Source organism: Mytilus californianus, unplaced genomic scaffold (assembly GCF_021869535.1).
Source record: "Mytilus californianus isolate M0D057914Y unplaced genomic scaffold, xbMytCali1.0.p SCAF_1, whole genome shotgun sequence".
In the NCBI taxonomy this organism is placed as follows: domain Eukaryota; kingdom Metazoa; phylum Mollusca; class Bivalvia; order Mytilida; family Mytilidae; genus Mytilus; species Mytilus californianus.
The window spans coordinates 19,726,102-19,745,757 of record NW_026262581.1 but is presented as its reverse complement, the minus strand read 5'-3'; the positions used below and the strand labels follow the sequence as shown (position 1 = coordinate 19,745,757).

Below are 19,656 nucleotides of genomic sequence, written 5' to 3'. Positions count from 1 at the left end.
CTGACAGGATTTATCTGACCTCGACCTCATTCTCATAGATCTTTAAACATGTTAAGTTTATGTGATACTTTTAGTAAAGCATTTATCTTTAAGACTTTCAACAAAAAAATCATCGGTCAGTAACGCAGGCGAGACAGTTCAGCGTGTCCACTCTTTGAACTTTATCTCTTATAACGCCGCTTTCAATTTAGATTTGCCTTCTGACCATCACTATACTCAAATATGCACTATGAACAATGAAACTGACCATAATTTCGTTATTATTTTTCAACTTTGTCACATTTTTGTGATAACGTTTCTTTCCAGATGAAATGTTTTATCAGTTGAAATTTAATCATAAACATACTCTAAAACACTACAATGGAATTAGCAACTCGAGCATTTCAAAATATTTAAAAAAAAAATGTGAGATATAATATTTTTAGTTTGCTTTCATCTGATACATTTTACATCTGTGTTTTGGGGATTTCTAGAACAGTCACCATCTTAGGAAAAACAACAAATAAATAGGTTACTAAAAAGTCTCATATGTAAATTACAATTTTTCATTTATGACAAAACAAAAATAGAAAATTTTTTTAGAATTCTTAAAAGGTCTTATTTGCCATATAATAAATAATTGTTTAAAAAAGGTTAGGTTATAAATAGAAAATATAGACATAAGCTTTATTTAAAAAACTAAATCTGGAAAGCAATGCTTATACATTTGTTAACAACACATACTAGACGTTTTAAAATCTAATTTAAAAAGATATCGAAAAACGAGTCCATTTGAACATAAAATAAAACTATATAATGTCAAGATGATATAGCTTGGCAATTTAAACTATTCTAGGAAATTTGATTTGAAAATCTAAGAAAATGACTGACAGCGTGTACACATGTATATATTGACATGAAGATAAATTATTATCGGTACATCAATCTATTTCTTAGAAAAATAAAAAAAGTCCCAGTATATGAATGACGATTCATCGTAAGAATACATTAATTTTAATTCAACTAGTACATTTCTATGAAATTGATGATTTTTGAAAAATGATAAGGTAGGTAATTATTGTTTTAGCATTTTATTCATACTTTCGATAGTTTTGTCTAAATTGCAGAACCGAAATAAAGTAAAGGCATAGACAATTAGTTTCACATGTCAGTTTCTTTACTTTGTATGACGTAGTAATGAAGCATGGAATAGTAAATTATTCTTATTATGCGTAACGAACATGGATTTTATGTGAATTCGCTTTGACTAGCCAGTAATTCTCAATTGTGTTGTTTGTTGTTGTGTTCTGACATTTGTATGTTCTTTTTGCATCTTATTTGGTTGTTTTTAGTTTGTCGATCTGATATCTTTTCCTCTAGATTTTAATTTTAAATTGTGAAACAGGCTAAACCTTTAAACATGTTAAATTGAAAATCATCTAGATACATTTTGAAGAATTTGTAAATTCTCATTCAAAATCTGAAACTTTAATTCCAGAAATCATAAAAAAAAATGTAAACGTGTCATCCAAGAGAAGAACAGAGGATCAATGGAGTAAGAATGTTTTTAATTGCGCGATTTAGTGTAAAGACGTCATAAACAGTCACAATCTGATTTAAATTCAGATCTATCTCAACCAGCGTGCTCGTATATATAAGGATAACGAAATCAGAGATCTATATTTGATCATATTTTAATAAGATTGAAACAGTCAGAGAAAAGGGTGACCTTATGCAATGCCAAAATATAGGTATCGACAGAATGTAGGACAGTGAATGTCCATATGTGTATATCAATAATATTTCGTTGGGTTTTAATTTGTTGATAGCAAAATCAATATTTATACATGTACCGATAAAAACAATATTCAATTATTATATTATGGTCTTAAATTAGTATCTTTTTAGAATTTTAAAGAATCGATAAGTTTACCCGGATCGTATCTTTTACTCTTTTACGGACTCGATAAACAGCATCACCGTAAAAAAATATGATGTGCTATCCAGTTTGTAACACGTTTTCTACAGATACATCTAAAACTTCCAAACCAATTCTTTGTACATGTATCTATGAAAGAAGCTGGTAAAGGTTTTAAGTAATTTGTGGTAACGAAATCCTTGACTCAATAATATACCTGTAACACATACAGATTAATACACGAGGTTGTCCATATTGACCCGAGTATCATCCCTAGATGTTAGTCGAGGACTGATATCGGTCGAGGGATGATACACTGGCCGATATTGAACAGGACATGTATTAATCTTTTTATCGTAATACTATCGATGTGCGAATGCACCCAGGCTTATTTCAGCCCGATCACGTGACTTCACAGATAGCTGATATGAGTTATCAGCCTGGGGGTGAATTTATGGCTAAAATATAAATTACGTTCATGAAAGTCCAAAACGTCACTATAGACACAAGCATAGCGAAAGAGTTGGAATATATAAACCGGCGGAGGATATGTTAGCATATTCATAGGACATTTTAGCAAAAAAATAACGTTTTAGCTCCAAAGTATAGCCCATTTTAGCAAAACGTGAAATTAGTGATGTCCATTTCAGCGACAGAAATTTATTCATAGCATAGAAGCATGATACATGTAATATTATCAAGACAGTACAATATAAAAAATATCATGTCCATGAAAATGCAGCACTAAAGTCGAAAATGTTAAGTCAAATATTTGAGCGTCAATTATTTCCCAGTTTATATATAGCTGTACAACGGAGCTTATGGGAATGCAACCCGAGTATAAATCTCTGTAACCGATTATTATACCATAGCTATCATTTACACCATGGTTTTGTTATATCTGCACTTCGAAAAGAAAAAGAAAAAAAAAGAGAAAGAATACAAATCTTGGCCGCGGCCGGCTGAATTATTTAGACATAGGAACAACAGAGTCATCGCAGAGCCACTAAGCTTAACTTCCCGCTTTGCAGCAGGCAATATAGATGAATGCCTAGGGTGCGAATCGAACCCACTTACGCCAACTCCTTTGTCCTATGTTTTTTAAATGCACAAACGTTCAATCCCAGAACCAAAAAAAAACAACAAAAAAAACAACAAAATAAACAACAAAAAAAAAAACCAAAATGAATAAAATAAAAAAAAATATAGATATCAAATAAAACTTTTTTTCATTTAGTCGAAACACTATAAATGTGGTATAGGTCTTATTTATATACATATTATACTTGAAAATATAAGTTGGGATAGTTTGATAGCCTTGATTTTCTGTTACTGATATGCATACTTGGATTGTATTCCTATAGGCTCTGTTGTACAGATAGGCTTAAGAAATAATACCTACTAATATCTCGATTTTAATGAGGTTGCTTAAGTAATTACCATAATGTTGGACCATTAAAATTAGATAGTGATAACTTTAAATTTAACTTAAATTTTAAGGTCTATCTTCTTATTTTAATCGTGGAATTTTGAAAACCCTTTTAATTAATGTACAGATTAGCTTTTGATACAAATTAAAACATGGTATGATTCACTCAAAATGTAACAAAAGATTCTGGTGAAATTAATTTCCTCAGAATTATAAATCAATATTTAAAAAAACCCATTTCAAACATGTTGATAAAATAATAATTTTGATATCGTAGCGTTACAGTCTTACGTCTGTTTTTTCGTCGCACAGCATATCCAGAACATATAATTCCTTCACCATTTTTTTCGTCTGTAACGTTATCCGACAACAATGTAAATGTGTATCCATCTTTGTCGAAAAATCTTGCCTAATTGATAGTCCCGCTGTTTCAGAAGCCCGTACTTTTTTTTAGAAAGAATGCGGAGTTTTATGTATAAGGCCCGAAAGGGTAAATTTTAATTGATTCTTATCAACATTATTTTTTAAAGTAAACAAAAATAAAGTGTACGATTTCTTCTGTATCATATCATATGCCCTTAACTAAAACCAATATGTTTTTGGAAGTAAAGACAAAAGGCGTCTTTCGGATACAAATGATTTTATTTTGAGTTAAGACGCCCATTGACGCAAAAGTTGTACGAAAATCGTGTACAATTTTTAATTTTTCGTCAAAATTCCTTCAACTGAAAAGTGGAGTTCTGACATTTGAATTTTTATTGAAATATGTAAAACTATCAAAACATGTTTTGAGTAAAAAAGAGGCGAAATATACCAAAGGGACATTCAAGCTCATCAGTCGAAAATAAACTGACAACGCCATGGCAAAAAAAAACCCCGAAAAAGCCCAAAAGATAAACAACAGTATACAAAACACAACATAGACAACCGAAGACTTATCAACACGAACCCCACCAAAAACCGGGGGTGATATCAGGTGCTACGGAAGAGTAGGCAGATCCTGCTCAACATGAGGCACCCGTCGTGTTGCTCTTGTTAGTACACAATCTGTGATAAGTCATTTTTTGTGGGTCACATTCGAGGAAAAGAAGACAGAATTGTGGTAACGACAATTGGAACATATCCGTCGTCATCTGTGAAACAGATATTTCATAACGGTCAACTACCTCGTGAATGCGCCCGTAAAATTTTCGAAGGGATGGTAAAAGACATATTAGACTCTTTGATATCAAAATTGCAGTATCATGATTTGACAACTTTAAGCTCTTGATCCTGTCAATGAAACACACACAGTGAACATTGCAATTAACCCTACCTCTTTTTATTCTCTCCTAGGTGGGTATTGAATCCATGCATTGTGATGTTACACTATTGTTTCAGATAAGGGTGAAGGTTTGGTTCCACTAAAACGTTTAAACCCGCTGCAATTGTTTGCACCTGTCCTAAGTCAGGAATCTGATGTTCAGTAGTTGTCGTTTGTTGATGTGGTTCATAAGTGTTTCTCGTTTCTCGTTTTTTATATAGATTAGACCGTTGGTTTTCCCGTTTGAATGGTTTTACAATAGTAATTTTTAGGGCCCTTTATAGCTTGCTGTTCGGTGTGAGCCAAGGCTCCGTGTTGAAGACCGTACTTTGACCTATAATGGTTTACTTTTATAAATTTTGACTTGGATGGAGAGCTGTCTCATTGGCACTCATACCACATCTTCTTATATCTATTCTCTGAAACCTTACTAGTATATATTTAAATATTTAGTTTTTTAAGACACCAGACAAATATTTGATACTGTATGATTACTGTAATTTTCCAAAACAGTTAAAGACATTCGAATTCTGTTTCTGACATAGCCAAGATCATACTGCCGGTATAAAAAGCTGTACGCATTTTCTAATATGCTGATGGTTTTTTTTTCTGATGTCACGTCGAGATCCGCAACATTATTTCTATTTAAAAACTCTTCCAAGTCTGCGAGAGATACCGCAAAAAGTAAATGAGATAAACTTTATCCCTGTCTTTCTCCAGTATTGCAAGAAAACAATCCTGATAACGTATTTCCAATTGTAAAAGAAGATGTTAACATACGTTTATACATGTTATATATGAATATTAATTTTATAACTACATGTAACTGTATCCTGTTTACGTGCTGTCATTTCATTCATTTATTTTTTTGATTTATTTATTGTCAAGGATATCCGGAAATATAAATTAAATCATAGTTTACTTATTTTAAAGTAAATTTAATTAGTTTTTGTGTTATTATTTGTAAGTTAATTTTAAAAGTCGTTAAGGAATTGGCAACGGGAATTTTCCAACTGTATATCCTGTAGTAGTGTAAACAATTGAATTTGGAAAGGTAAACAATTCTTTTTTCTTAAACATTAAAACGGTTACAATTTAATTACAGTATGATCCATACTGCTTCCTAATGAATATTTAAGTGTAAACTCTGAAAAGAATAGTACTGTTATTATGTTTAATATATTTGAAACGAACATCAAATGAGATACAGGAAGTACTGATACGTGTACACGTTCTGGTTTCTGTTTTTGACTTGACAAAAGACAAAAAAGACAACTATTTTAAATAAAACCGACAAGTTAAAAAGCAAATCTGTAAAAAGTTAGATGTTGGGACTTCATTATTTTAAGATATACGAACACAGTATGATAATACCTTTCAGAATAGTTGTCTTTTTGCACACTTTGTTACATTTGAAATTCATTGGAGTTTTGCATTTATAGTAGAAACAGAAGTATAGGATTTTTAACTTTAAATTTCAAATTTCTACTTAAATCTATAATCCATTTAACATTATAATCTAGTAAGATTTGAGTTAGAAATTTCTTTTTAAAATCTTAATATTTTTACGTTGAGAAAGTTCTGACGATTAAACTCTTGAACTTTTAAATTAGAATATCAATAACTAAAAAAAAAAAAAATGGAAATCCCAACTTTGCAGTTTCGAACTTCTTATAAAACTTTCGACTTTTTTAAATCTTGAACTTTCGACCTAAAAAGTAAAAAGTTAAAGTATCTCAAATCGAAACTTTACATTTTACGTATTAAAACTCCGAGGAAACATGTAGTGCACTAGTTATTCCATTTATTTTTAAATAACAGGAGAAAGACGCATGCTGTTAATTAATTATACATTATTTGAACTTGACAAATATGAAAAGAAAATATTATTTATTCAATTAATTTGAAATATTGATCAGAATAAGAAACTTACGTAAATGACGTACGATTAAATCAAATGTTTTTGACACTGATGATTGCATTGATGTTAAACTTCGGATATCTCAACTTTGGCAACGACACAACAATCGTTCTACTCCCATTGTTCTTATATCTATAGTGTAGTGTGTTAACTTATTGAGTTATAGCAATGTTGACCAAATTTTGTTACTTTCCTTGAAAATATATAACGGGTTTTTATTCTGTTTAGGATTATACAAATAACAGGACCCTGGTGTACAAACTTATTTCCCTTCATTTGTGTAATATACAAATAATAAAGTCTTTTGGTATCGTACACCTATGTTGAGCGAATGGTAATATTAAACTTACTGCTTTCATCAAGTTTTGGAATTTTTGCAGTCCGTGTTTCAAAACAAACTCCCCGGCAGTTCTAGCTCTGATCCGCATACTACTCTACACTAATGGAGTAAAGGAAAATAGTTCCGGAACGGAATCGATCACTGTACGGAGTTTGGTTTCAAAAGTGTCGATTTCTATTAGATGAAAAAACGTGTCGTTAAAGAGACAAAATTAAATTTCAGAATAAACACAATACACGTATTTGTCGGAAAATATAAATTATGTATGTACTCGCCACGAAATAGCAGGAAAGCTCGGCGAGTTTCGCTTTTCTTCTGTTTCTTAAGTTTGTACAAATGACTTTTATATTTCCCTACAATGTACATGAATTGTATATATACGGCCCTCTATATGAAAGTTTATGCGTACATTTCTGTTGAACGAGTCAAGAACTTGAAATCAGAGTCAACAACGGAATAAAAGAAAAGAAAAAAGAAGAGATTTTAAACTGCCAACTGAACAAGCTTCATCCTTAAACTGTATTGTTTTTGTGCTCATCTAAGAGGAACCCCTTTCCGTTTCATAATACTAGTAGGCCAACAAACTTTTTAAAAGTTGCATTTGAATAAATGTCTTCAATCTGGTGTGAAAAATACCAGCCAGTAATCTGCTGTTTACTAACATCTATCTTTTTGTAGCAATGTTTATGAATATTTCAACAGTTGCTGAGTTTGAAGCAGCCAATTCAAACTGCATGTTTAAAAATTGTTTAGGCCATTCGATATTGTTTTGAAATGCCTTTGAATATGATTTATTAGATAATGAGATATACAAATTCTGGTATTGTATGATGCATCAGGTCAACTCCTTTCGGATAAGCACAGTGGTGCATGATGAGAATTCTTTTTATCTAGTAACAAACGTGGTACAAAAAGAATATTTGGTATAAGTCAATGAGACAGCAAACCAACAATTTTATAAAAACACCATGTTAATTATAATGTCAACAAACAGCCTTCTCTAAAATAAAAGTATCTATTCCGTATGCTAAGCTTTCAAACGTCAAGGTTGTAGGCAAGTGAATACACTTTACAAATTTCTGAACAGGACAAATTTATAAATTCCTTACTTCTAACGTTCTGGAATTAGAGCAGGTCACATAAACAGGTAGTACATGTAGGTTAATTATATCCTCTTTTTAAAAAAATCTCGATAAGTTAAGAGATACCACGTTTCGCAATAATATTACTAATGACGAAAGCACAGCTATAATAAATATTTATGTTTAAATAAATCATAAAGTAAAACATGTGTCAAAGACTGTCAGCAGCCACTGTAAGCAAGTTCAATTTATTTAACCTGCTAACAATCATGCCTAAAAATTCACTCTAACATCGGCCACAGCACTTCTTTGTAGATTTCATACTGGAACGTCTAAAGCAGTATAGGGAAACGCGATCATCAGTGTACATTTATGTAGAGAATTTAAATACACAAAAAGTATGTTTATTTATGTACCTTTTGTAAATGATATCTCGAAATAACATCAACATAATAAATAATCGTAAATAAAATTACATAATTGATTTTCTCATATTTGTACTGTTTATTTCGTATTTTGACTAAACATTTTTATACGCCATATACACTATTCGAAAAATACTCCATCTTAACATATACAATTTTCAAGACCTAGCTTGAAGCAGTTAAGTTTGGGGGAATGAAATTTTACGAGATATCCCTTTGATAACATTGATAGATCATGGACTGTCCGTGAGTGCGACGATACATCATGTTTACTCGGACTCCTCATGCAATTTAAAGGAAACGGTAATATACATTGAACTATACAATGTTTTCCGTAATGTAAATTAAAACGATTATAAATGATCGAATACTGTATGATAAAAATATGATGATTTATGCTTATATTTGATAAAAAAAAAAAAAAAACATTTTAGAAATTATTATTTACAAAAGAATATATAATTTGAAGATACAAAACCTGAAAAAAAGTAAATTAAACTACTACACTTGTCCATTTAGTCGAAAAATCTGAAACAAAACTCCAGTCAATTCAAGAAATTTTAATTTGTAGAAAATAAAATGAAAGTCCGGTACACACTGACTTCATAACAAATATAAAGCGGTGTGTAATCGTATCTGTAGGGTAAAAAAGCAAGCGATACAGGCCTGTTAACTTTAGTGTTTTATATAAAAATATCTTATGAATCTAGTTCGACCCGAAACATGTTCATTTGACTTAATGGCGTTTGTCATATACTAAATGATAAATGATTAAGTATTAATCATGTGTTAATGACAGATCTCAGACAGTCTTTGTTAAATGTGTTGACAACTGCAGACTCGGTTCAATTGAGAACAACAGAATTTTATAAAAACGCGTCTCTTGCTCAAGACAGTAGGATGACCTCTAGATGTCTTTTTTGTGTCGTTGTGATGCTGTATTTCTATCTCATTGAAAATATCCAACTTCTTCTTTAATTCATACTGAAATTAGGAGTGTTTTAAAAACACACACAGCATTCTAAAAAATCTTTCTCACAGTTACATATTTGATTATGCTTGAGAAATTTGAAATGGGTTATGTTTTAACAATAAAATAAGTAGATTTGGTATAGTTCCTAATGAAAAAACGAACACCAAAGACTAAAGTTAACGACAAAGATAAGTTACAAGCTTGTTAGTTAACAGTTCAAACGTATCCAACAAAAAAAATTTAACTCTTTAGATAGCTTAAGATAAAAATCAATGGAAGCAGCAGCATTTGATTTGTATTCCGCCTACAGATATTCATTTCTCTATGTAAAGTAATAAAATTAAAATAAATCGACTTTACAGATGTCAAAAATCTGCTAATATTGATAGCATGCCTTTTAAAGTCCTTTCAAACTCGTTGTATTTTCCTGTAGATTTATTAAGAAACGTCATAAACAGTAAAGAACATCACGATAGTATGTGATCTCCATGGTCATGATAGCGACTTGTGTAAAATATCAATATGGAAAAGATAGATTTTATGCAAATGTAACATCTCAGTCATGGTTCATACTGTAAATAAAATTTTGACATATCAATGATATCTGCATTCCGGTTTTGAACATGACTTTATAGAAATCAGCATTGTTATTCTCACACAAAAAAAAATCCATTTTGAGTCTAAAGTTAAGAGTGTTCTAAGAGCTTCAATACAAATATTACTTCAAATCGCTTTCTCAAAGTAATATATTGATTGCATTATAAGGTGCGCTTATGCATAAGAAATTCGTATTAGCACAGATAAAACATTTTGCGCGAATGTGTCGATTTACACAAAACTACGAAGGGAACACGTTGTTGAACACCTGGAAAAGTGGAATTTCAAACTCCTCTAAGTTGCAGTTCTTTAAGTACCAGTCTTGTATTACAACTTTAGTTTTCGGTGAGTGTCAAAACAAGAAGAAAAATGAAATAGTTAATTTAAAAAAAAAATGTAGACTCAATGTTTTCTGTTTGACTAAAAGTTTATGCTGAATTGGAATATATAACTTTATGTAAAAATAACGTTGCATCTTTTTTTTTGACATCAAAACAGGAAAATGGAAGGAGATATCATGTTTAGTGGAAGTGGTGCAGACTAGTTAAAACAGGAAAACAAAAGTAGAAAAAAACTAATTTTGACTTCAAAGTTTCACAATTTTTTAATCCTTTTTTAAACTTTTTAATTATTTGATACATCCCCATAAAATCACATTGCTACACACGATGTACATGTTCTTTTTTGTCGCGTTTTATTCAATTTTGTTTAAAGATCAGCTTGCTTTGCACGTTAGCCTATCGAACAGTTAATTACAAGACTGCAACCTTAAAGATAGATGTTTCAAATCATTACAAGTCATTTTTTCACTTTAAATTCAAAATTTGAGTTTGAAAGGATTGAAATTTGGAGTTTTTTAAAAAAAGTTGAATTTCAAGATTGATAATGACTGATTAAAAATCCGGTAATATGTCATAATCAGCGATAAGTTAAACGAATAAGAATAGTATAACTAATAGTTGACGTGATTTTTTTTGTATTGTACCTGTTATGATGAATGTTTATAATTTTAAATAGAAGATTTATCATGACGCTTCCCTACGTCATAACTGTTATTATATATAGATTATTTAAATAATGTACAATTTCTCAATTAGATTTTAATTCTTTAGTATATAGTTTGTTTTAAATGACTCCTACTCCCTCAAAAAGAGCTGACCAGAAACAGATCTATTCATGCTTTTATGGTTTTTATACTCTAAAATGCATTATTTCATTGATTTCCTATACTTTAGGTTTGCAGCGTATCTAATGAAGGTTATTGCAGAAGCAAAAATACAAATACAAGTATAAATATAAGCATAAATACATTTATGGTTATATATATAGTTTACACACACACACACAACGGCAATTATATGTGTGTATTAACTTAAATTCAGTTATCTCTCTTTAAATGCTATGTTAAAAATAGACATTATCTATTTCCGACTTATATAAAAATAAATGTATACAGTATTATGCAATTCTCTAAATTATTGCGGGAATCAGCAAGAGTTGGAAAAAAGGTAATTTATAAGAAAATAACGTACACAAAAATATGAAGTTATGAGATTTTTTTATGTGTTTATATCTAAATTTTACAGATATGACAAAGTTACACTCAGATGTATATCCATAAACCCTTTTCAATGTCGATAGAAAACCTTAATTGTTAGTTCATAATATTTTAGTTACCATTAATGCGTTGATCAATCTGTATGAACTTTTAAAATAAGGTTCCTTGACACAAATGAAGGTACTTATCATGATTGATTTTGAGCGTATAAATCATTTGCCTCTTTTTAAGAATTCCCATCAGTTTTTTTTTTGTTTATGTCATCATTTACTATTTCCGAGATAAAATGGGTCCACCCTTACAAATATACAGTTTTTTTATAATTGGCTTGATTTTATGCCTTATTTCTATGATCTCCTTATTTTAATCACTTTCCTAATAGCGACTATTTTATATTTAGGGGAAAAAAGGGGGGGGGGGCAGGATTCATTTATTTGCTGATTTACTATTAATTTTCATCTGTTGCTTATTACATCTTCGTTTCGAATTTTTTTCATGTTTGTACAGAATTGTTTCCTGTATTTTGAGTTAAAGGATATTCACTGTCATGCTGTCTTACGCAAGATTATTTATTTTCACCTCTTACAAGGCCAGGGTTTTGATTTTGAATATACCAGAAAAGCAAATGGTCGTCCCCTAACGAATTTAAGCTGCTAGGAACAATTTTGATAGACACAGGAATTATTTTGTCCCCCGCGAACACGTTGTGGGGGACATAGAAATATCGAGCGTCCGTCCGTCCGTCCGGTCTTGTAAGCGCTCTCACGTGTATCAGGGCCGATGAATTATTTTTAAAATAGTTATGGTCATTGGAAACATTAATTATATGGAAATTGCATCGTTAGCGCTCTCATGTGTACAATTCTAGTCTGATTTTTTTGAAACTTATATGAGGTTTATTTTAGCAACGACTTTGACGAGTTCGAAATACAGTGTCGACAAATTATATTTAAAGAGTTTTGCCCCTTAGAAACATTAATTATATGAAAAAATTCAATTCGTTAGCGCTTTCATGTTTACAATTCTTAACAGATTTTTATATCATAGGTTTATATCAGCATTGTCTTAGGCGAGTTCGAAAATCAGTCCTGATCAATTATTTTTAAAAGAGTTATGCCCTTTGGAAATATTAATTGTATGAAAAATTACCTGATGAGCGCTCTAATGTGTACAATTCTTGCCAGATTTTTATGAAATTTATATTATAGGTTTATTTAACTTTTTATACATTGTGACTTGGATGGAGAGTTGTCTCATTGGCATCATATCACATCTTCTTGTTTATATTATATCATCAATGTTTTTGACGAGTTCAAAAATTAGTGCCGATCAATTATCTTCAAAAGAGTTATGCCCCTTGGAAATATTGGAAATTGCATTGCACTTGCTCTGTAGCCTTCATTTCTCTAAGATATTTATAAATTGTTTTAAAGAAAAACAAGTGTTTTATTTAGGTTTTGCCCTTTAAAGCTTGTCCCTTGGGTAGATAAAATATGTGCAACGTGGGGGACATTTGAACTATGTTCTTTTATTAAATTTGTTAACATAATCACTGTTTAGTATCAATAAAAGTATAAGGAAATAAGACAGAACCAATTGAAAAAAAAAAATATATCTTAAGGTTAAACGAAACAAGCGTCTTTTCAAGATGTCAGTCTCCACACCGCTACGAGTCTAAAAAGGTTTTAGATAGATTTAGATAAGACATTAGAAATTCATAAAACATTACGTTATCATTAACTAGAACCATTGATGAGTTGTGATAGACACCTTATCATGTTGTCGGATCAAAATAGATATATTATATTTCCACCTCCTCTTTAAATGTCGATCAGTTGGATCACAAAAGATACACATAAGAACGTTCAATAATAAAAAAATAAATTACAGAAAACTAAATAAAAGCAGTAAAAAAGATAACAAAAACGCTTCAAGCAAAACAATAATTGATAGTACCGTATTAATGAATCACTAAAATAAAGAAATATTCCTTCTAATAGGACAAATATGGTATTTCTATAGGTCGAAGCGTTCGAAACTACCTTAGGAATGTTTGGGTATTCCCGTTTCCTCCCCATGAATTATGTACATTACATTTTCATATTTGATAAGTTTGAAAACTTATAGCAGGTTAAATACATGATGTTTTGATAACAATATATAATAAAATTTTTTGTAAGCTACTGAAATATATATATTTTATTAGAATAAAAACGAAAATAGCGAGAATGTATACAGTCAGTTTGTGCGCATGTGTTAAACATGTGTTGTGCTAATTAGAACACGGCTTTGTTTACAAAGCGTAATAAGGACGTCATATTAGAATCAGACTCAAAGTACATCACATGCTGATATATAATCATGCCGTCATACACTGTATATCGGCGACTATAATTTGGTTTAGATTACACACAGAAACGTAATAAATAGTTAAGGATTACACAATATTGTGCAATGCCTAATGGAAATTTTTATATTATCTCATTGCAGAAAAAAAACCCAACAAAAGACATGACAGTCTTGTTTAAACTATAAATAGAAAAATTGATATCAGACCCAAAATAAACAGATGATAATTGAACAACACTAAATTGTTCAGAACATTTAGCAATAATTCTGTTGAAACATGCATACACGCAGATTTGGAAGGTAATTCCTAAACTGTCACTTATATAAATAACATAACTTTTCAGTAGCAAAACTATTTTGTTCATTGAAATCTGACACATCACTGCAAACATTTGCACACTGAATACATTGAATATATATATTTCATTGAGTTTTTGTTTTGCAGTTGCAATGACTATCCCATTGCCAGACGACGAGACACCAAAACCCAGCGACTACGGAGTTCCAAAGTATGACGTACATACTGATTATGAATCATACTGCTCATCTAGCTCTGACGATCAACCAATCGCATGTGCTTTATCTAATACAGATCATGATACTTCAATGCATTCATACGAAAAATCCAAGAATAGTCTGATGGTTATATATACATTGGCATTGTTAATTATTCTATTTGTAAAATATGTATCTCATTCTTTGATTTATAAAACCATGATTAGAAAATGTGGTAGCACGGTGAAAGTTAAAGTAAAATGGAAGAGATCTCTAAAAATAAAAGAAAGTTATTTTGGACATAAATCGCTGCTTGATATCATTATTATGCCCATTCGAAACATACCAAAGTCTATTATTCAAACTATGCCGTTCCTGCCTCAAGATTTCCGAACATTCTTAAAAGACGAGAAGAAATCACAGAGTATGCAATTTGAAGGTGCACGATTCTCAACATTTTCAACATTTCCTGATATACCGGGAATATATGCCACTAGGTTAGCGGAAGCTGGATTCTTTTATGCAGGGTATGATGATGAAGTTATTTGTCACAGCTGCGGAGTAACACACAAAAACTGGAAACGTTACGATTCACCGTTTGAGATTCACAAACAAATATCTCCAAATTGCTCCTATTTATTAAATATAAAACCAGTACGAGATGAAACTACTCATATGTCAGGTGCTTGTGGGCGTAATGAGATTGAATCAGATAACAAAGAATTTATTTCAAATGATAGAAGTTATCATACATCTTCTAAATCAAAGGATGAAAAACATGAGAGCAGAGAGTATAATTCCACGTGTTCAAATCAAATAAGCTCTGGCAACGTAAACAACATGAGAACGGAAGTTACTCCTGTCGCCACCAGTTATTCAACAAATGACACACAAAATTTAATCAGAATTCCTGAATTCAATGCGCACACTCAACATGCAATACTTAATGCTACAGGAAGCATTATACAAGATGCATATGCTAGATCTACGTCGCAAAACAATCTAAGAGAATCAGCGTTAGGAGTATGTCTTGATAAACCAAAGTATCCAAAATACGCCATTAGATCAGTAAGACTTGATTCATTTAGTCATTGGCCACAACATTTGACACAGTCTCCAGAAGAAATGATTGTAGCAGGGTTCTTTTTCACAGGTAAAATTTTGTATCTGTTTGTTGACAACATTAAAAAAAATGAAATATAAACAATTTTTATGAAATGTTGTCTGGTAATTCTGTCCTTTTTTTTAAATCTCAAACTGCTGACATCATACATTGTAGACAAACGACACATGTCTCTTGTTATTAATCCATTCTTTTCCACATCACACCAAATGTAGTGAAAGCAAATATTTCATCTGTAATCATGAGATGCATGTGTAGCGGAACATTACTATACCAGATATTCTAAAATATCAAAATGTTGTAATTTCAAAAAGCTATATTTTTTTTTCTCTTTCAAGTTACAGAAAAAGAGTCAAATCTCCTTCTCTTTTTGTTTTTTTGTTTTGAATATTAAGATGAATTCAGTATAATGGACGTCATTACTGACACACATCTTTCAGAAAAAAATATGTTTTATTGAATTGCCTACCATCCTAGGAGAAAAACTGATCTAAGATCTAGAAATTGAATGACTAAAAGTTTTGTTTTATACACTCCAGGAACAGACGACCATTGCCGATGCTTTTTCTGTGGTGGTGGTTTAAGAAGCTGGGAACCAGGTGATCAGCCATGGATAGAACATGCCCGCTGGTACCAGAAGTGTACTTTTTTACGGCAGTGTAAAGGAGATCAATTTATAGACGATGTTCAAATGAATAGAATTTTACCAAATGGGGTATACTACTTATTTCGTTGCATTTAAAAGCTGAAACAAAAATTTGCATAACAATTACAAATAAACTCAGGTCATATGTAGGTATTTGAATTCAGGTCATATGTAGGAATTTTCCAACATATATTCCGCATTAGCTTGGTGATGCACATATATAATTTTTAAATTGATTTTTTTAATTTCTGTTCACATTTAAATTTGCAAAAGGTTAACGTATACATTCGATTTATCAAGTGCAATATCTCCATATTCATTTAATGAATTGAAATATGACAACCATGCAATACTTCATCAGTGAACTAATCAAGGTCATGTGCGGCTCTCATTGGCATATAGAAAACCAATCATTATTTCTCGGATTGAACTTTTAGTTAACATAATAATATGCACTATTATATTATTGACATTAATTTAGAACGTAAGTTTCTATGTTTGCATCTACCAGTTGACTCTCGTCATCCTTAACTCTTTATCTCGAATTTATTGTTCTATCAAACTCCTGATATTTCAAAATTCCTGTTACATGTATCTTAAATTTTGTCATATATCAGCTTTATAATATCGAAAACGTATGTATTTTGCGTTCAAATCTAGTGCAGATACGAACAATTTTCTAATAAAATAGACTATATCTTATAGAATGAAAACAATTTGTATCCAAATTCGGAAGGAGAAACAAGAATTCCGGTGACGAAGCCTGCTGAATACAGTAATCATCCTGCTGTAATGGCGGTTGCAGATTTTGGATATGATGAACGCATGGTAAAGAAAGCTTATGAATCGCTACAGAAATCAGGATCGACAGGTATATAACAGTACTGTCAATTCAAAGTTTTCTTACGTGTCTTTCTTGTCAAATTATGACTATAAATTAAAGAAAAATAAATTATGATTCCTGGTAAAGGTTAATCAAAGACAAGCGCTGCGGACGAACACATGTATTGTTTTCATCTATGAGACAATCCGTATGAACATTTCAATCAAAATAATCCAAAAGTTTTATTTAACTCGTAATTTCATATTTAAGCGTTAAAATATATTTCATTTAAGAATAAAACTATCTTGTTCGTAATTTTAAGGAGTACACATAAGCATTGACTTTTATTTCACTTAAAAATAAAATCTTTATTTAGAACGTTTAGTCAAGAATTTCACATCTTCTTTGATGTGTTATAAAGTAAACTACTTTTAATTTGTTATGATCCAATATATTTTGCCTGAAACCCTTTGACTAAAAATTTTACAAAGGCTTTAAGCCCGATTTATATTTGGGCGTATGACATTTGCGCCGATTTTATAAATTTTCAATCTAACTTTCATTTGCGCTGATTCAATTATTTCAAGTTCCATTTGCTCCTTTTTGCATTTTAGTGTTTTTTTTTCATGGCGTAAAGAGGTTCTATTGTCCTTTGATATTTAAAAGGCTGTAAAAAGATTTTTATATCATTTGATATTTTATTTCTTTACTCAGTATTTAAGTAGATGTAAACAGAGTGCTTTAAACTTTAAAATTGACTTGTTTTGCTCGAAAGCATACTTCCACCTCCCCATTGTGAGCAGGGGGCAACAGTTATATGCATGTTTAAATTGATAATTCATAACATATATATAACTGGCTAGCGGAAGAGGTTTATAATGATAAATAAAAATAGTTTTCACCTGTAATTTACCTGTAAAACAATCAGCGCAAATAAAAGAAATAATCTGCGCAAGTGAAAGAAAAAATCGGCGCAAATGCAAAACGCCGTTATTTTTCAGAGGTTACTGGAACACTTCTGCTTGAAGTCATATTCCAACTTGAAGAAAATAACAGAAATAACGAGTCAACAAATTCAATAGTAACTGGACAACAACCTGTCAATGATACGCAAGAGGCAAAAGAAGACAACTTTAAAGAGACCAATAACAATAAATCTACCAAGGAAACGACATGTAATCCTGATCTTGAACGTAAATATACAATTATTAAATTAAAAGATACCTTATTTCCGTCGGAGATATTAAGTATTTTATTCGCGTTTTAATTTCACCAGAACACAAATGAGACCATTAATAAATGAACGTAGGATGCCGATAAAAGTGCTTCTGATGTCAGACGTATCCGTAATAAGTTACGCTCGATACAAACAGGTATAGGAATAATATTCAATAGTACGGTTTTAAACAGCAAAGCCAAAAGAACCTGATGTAAACTCTTTCTGATGGATTTAACACGTAAGTTTCAATAGAAATTGCAACAATTTTCTTATTTTGAAACTGAATATTACTGATCCGATGGTTTATTCAAATCATGCAAAACCCGTAGCTCTGGACATATGCATATGCGATGAATTAATATGCTCAGGGACTGACAAAATCACTAACAACGGTGACGAATCAATTGAAAAAAAAAGAAACGAAATTATTTCCTTTTTTTACCGGACAAAAGTTGAATTTGTTTACCTTCAGAAGCCAAATTTAGAAACATTTTTTCAGATTGGGTTGGATAGATTTTTATATCATAACTAGTGACATCACACATTTATATACTAAAGAAATATTGACTTTGATGAAATATTAAATGATCTGTTTTAAATTATATTTCAGTGTCAATAAGAAGCTTAGAAGAAGAAAATCAAAACCTGAAAGATCAACAGACATGTAAAATATGTCTAGACGAACCAATAGCCATCGTTTTTCTTCCATGTGGTCATCTAGCTGCCTGCACAAACTGTGCGCCTGCGCTTAGAAGATGTCCAATTTGTAGAGCATTTATAAAAGGAACCGTAAAGGCTATTTTGAGCTAACAAATGTGACATTATTGGAGTTTTATTTATGAAATTTAATATGTACTTCATAATATAGAAAAATCAAAGTATATACTTAGTTTGTTGTTTTTATTTCTGCATTGGTATATTCATTTTTGTTTCCCTTTTTAATTTCATATTGTTAGAAATCTGAAAGTAGACTGATGTCAGACCAAACATCGTCATGTATAAAATAAATGCAAATTAAACATGCTGAAACTCAGTAAAAGGTTTTAGAGGGCATGTGAACTGAATTCGTATGTTGGTCTAGAAGATTGCCAACTGAACGGATGCATGTCGGTAATTGCTAATTTCATAAGAGTATCTCAACGATTTTCTTTAAAAAAGGGACGAAAGATACCAGAGGGACAGTCAAACTCATAGATCGAAAACAAACTGACAACGCCATGGCCAAAAATAAAAAGACAAACAGATAAATAATAGTACAGATGACACAACATAGAAAACTAAAGACTAAGCAACACGAACCCCACCAAAAACTGGGGGTGATCTCAGGTGCTCCGGAAGGGTAAGCAGATCCTGCTCCACATGTGGCACTCGTCGTGTTGCTTATGTAATTATAAATCCGGTAAATAGTCTAATTCGGTTAGTCACATTCGAGAAAAGGGAAGGGTATTGTAGTTATGACATAAGGAACATATCCGA

At 31.0% G+C, this 19,656-nt stretch overlaps 1 protein-coding gene across 3 annotated transcripts; it reads left to right on the top strand.

Moving 5' to 3' along the window:
- The first annotated feature begins 943 nt into the window (after positions 1-943).
- LOC127714110 (baculoviral IAP repeat-containing protein 7-A-like) lies at positions 944-19,069 on the top strand. 3 transcript variants are annotated; one of them, XM_052220269.1, is made up of 6 exons: positions 944-1,046; positions 14,320-15,522; positions 16,032-16,207; positions 16,844-17,009; positions 17,963-18,154; positions 18,791-19,069. In XM_052220269.1, exons 2-6 carry the CDS (start codon positions 14,325-14,327, stop codon positions 18,988-18,990), a joined length of 1,932 nt encoding a protein of 643 aa, XP_052076229.1. In that variant the 5' UTR covers positions 944-1,046; positions 14,320-14,324; the 3' UTR covers positions 18,991-19,069. The 3 variants fall into 3 exon arrangements, with proteins under 3 accessions (XP_052076229.1, XP_052076085.1, XP_052076159.1); XM_052220125.1 differs by lacking the exon at positions 944-1,046 and adding an exon at positions 5,583-5,683; XM_052220199.1 differs by lacking the exon at positions 944-1,046 and adding an exon at positions 11,423-11,475.
- The last annotated feature ends 587 nt before the right edge of the window (positions 19,070-19,656 follow it).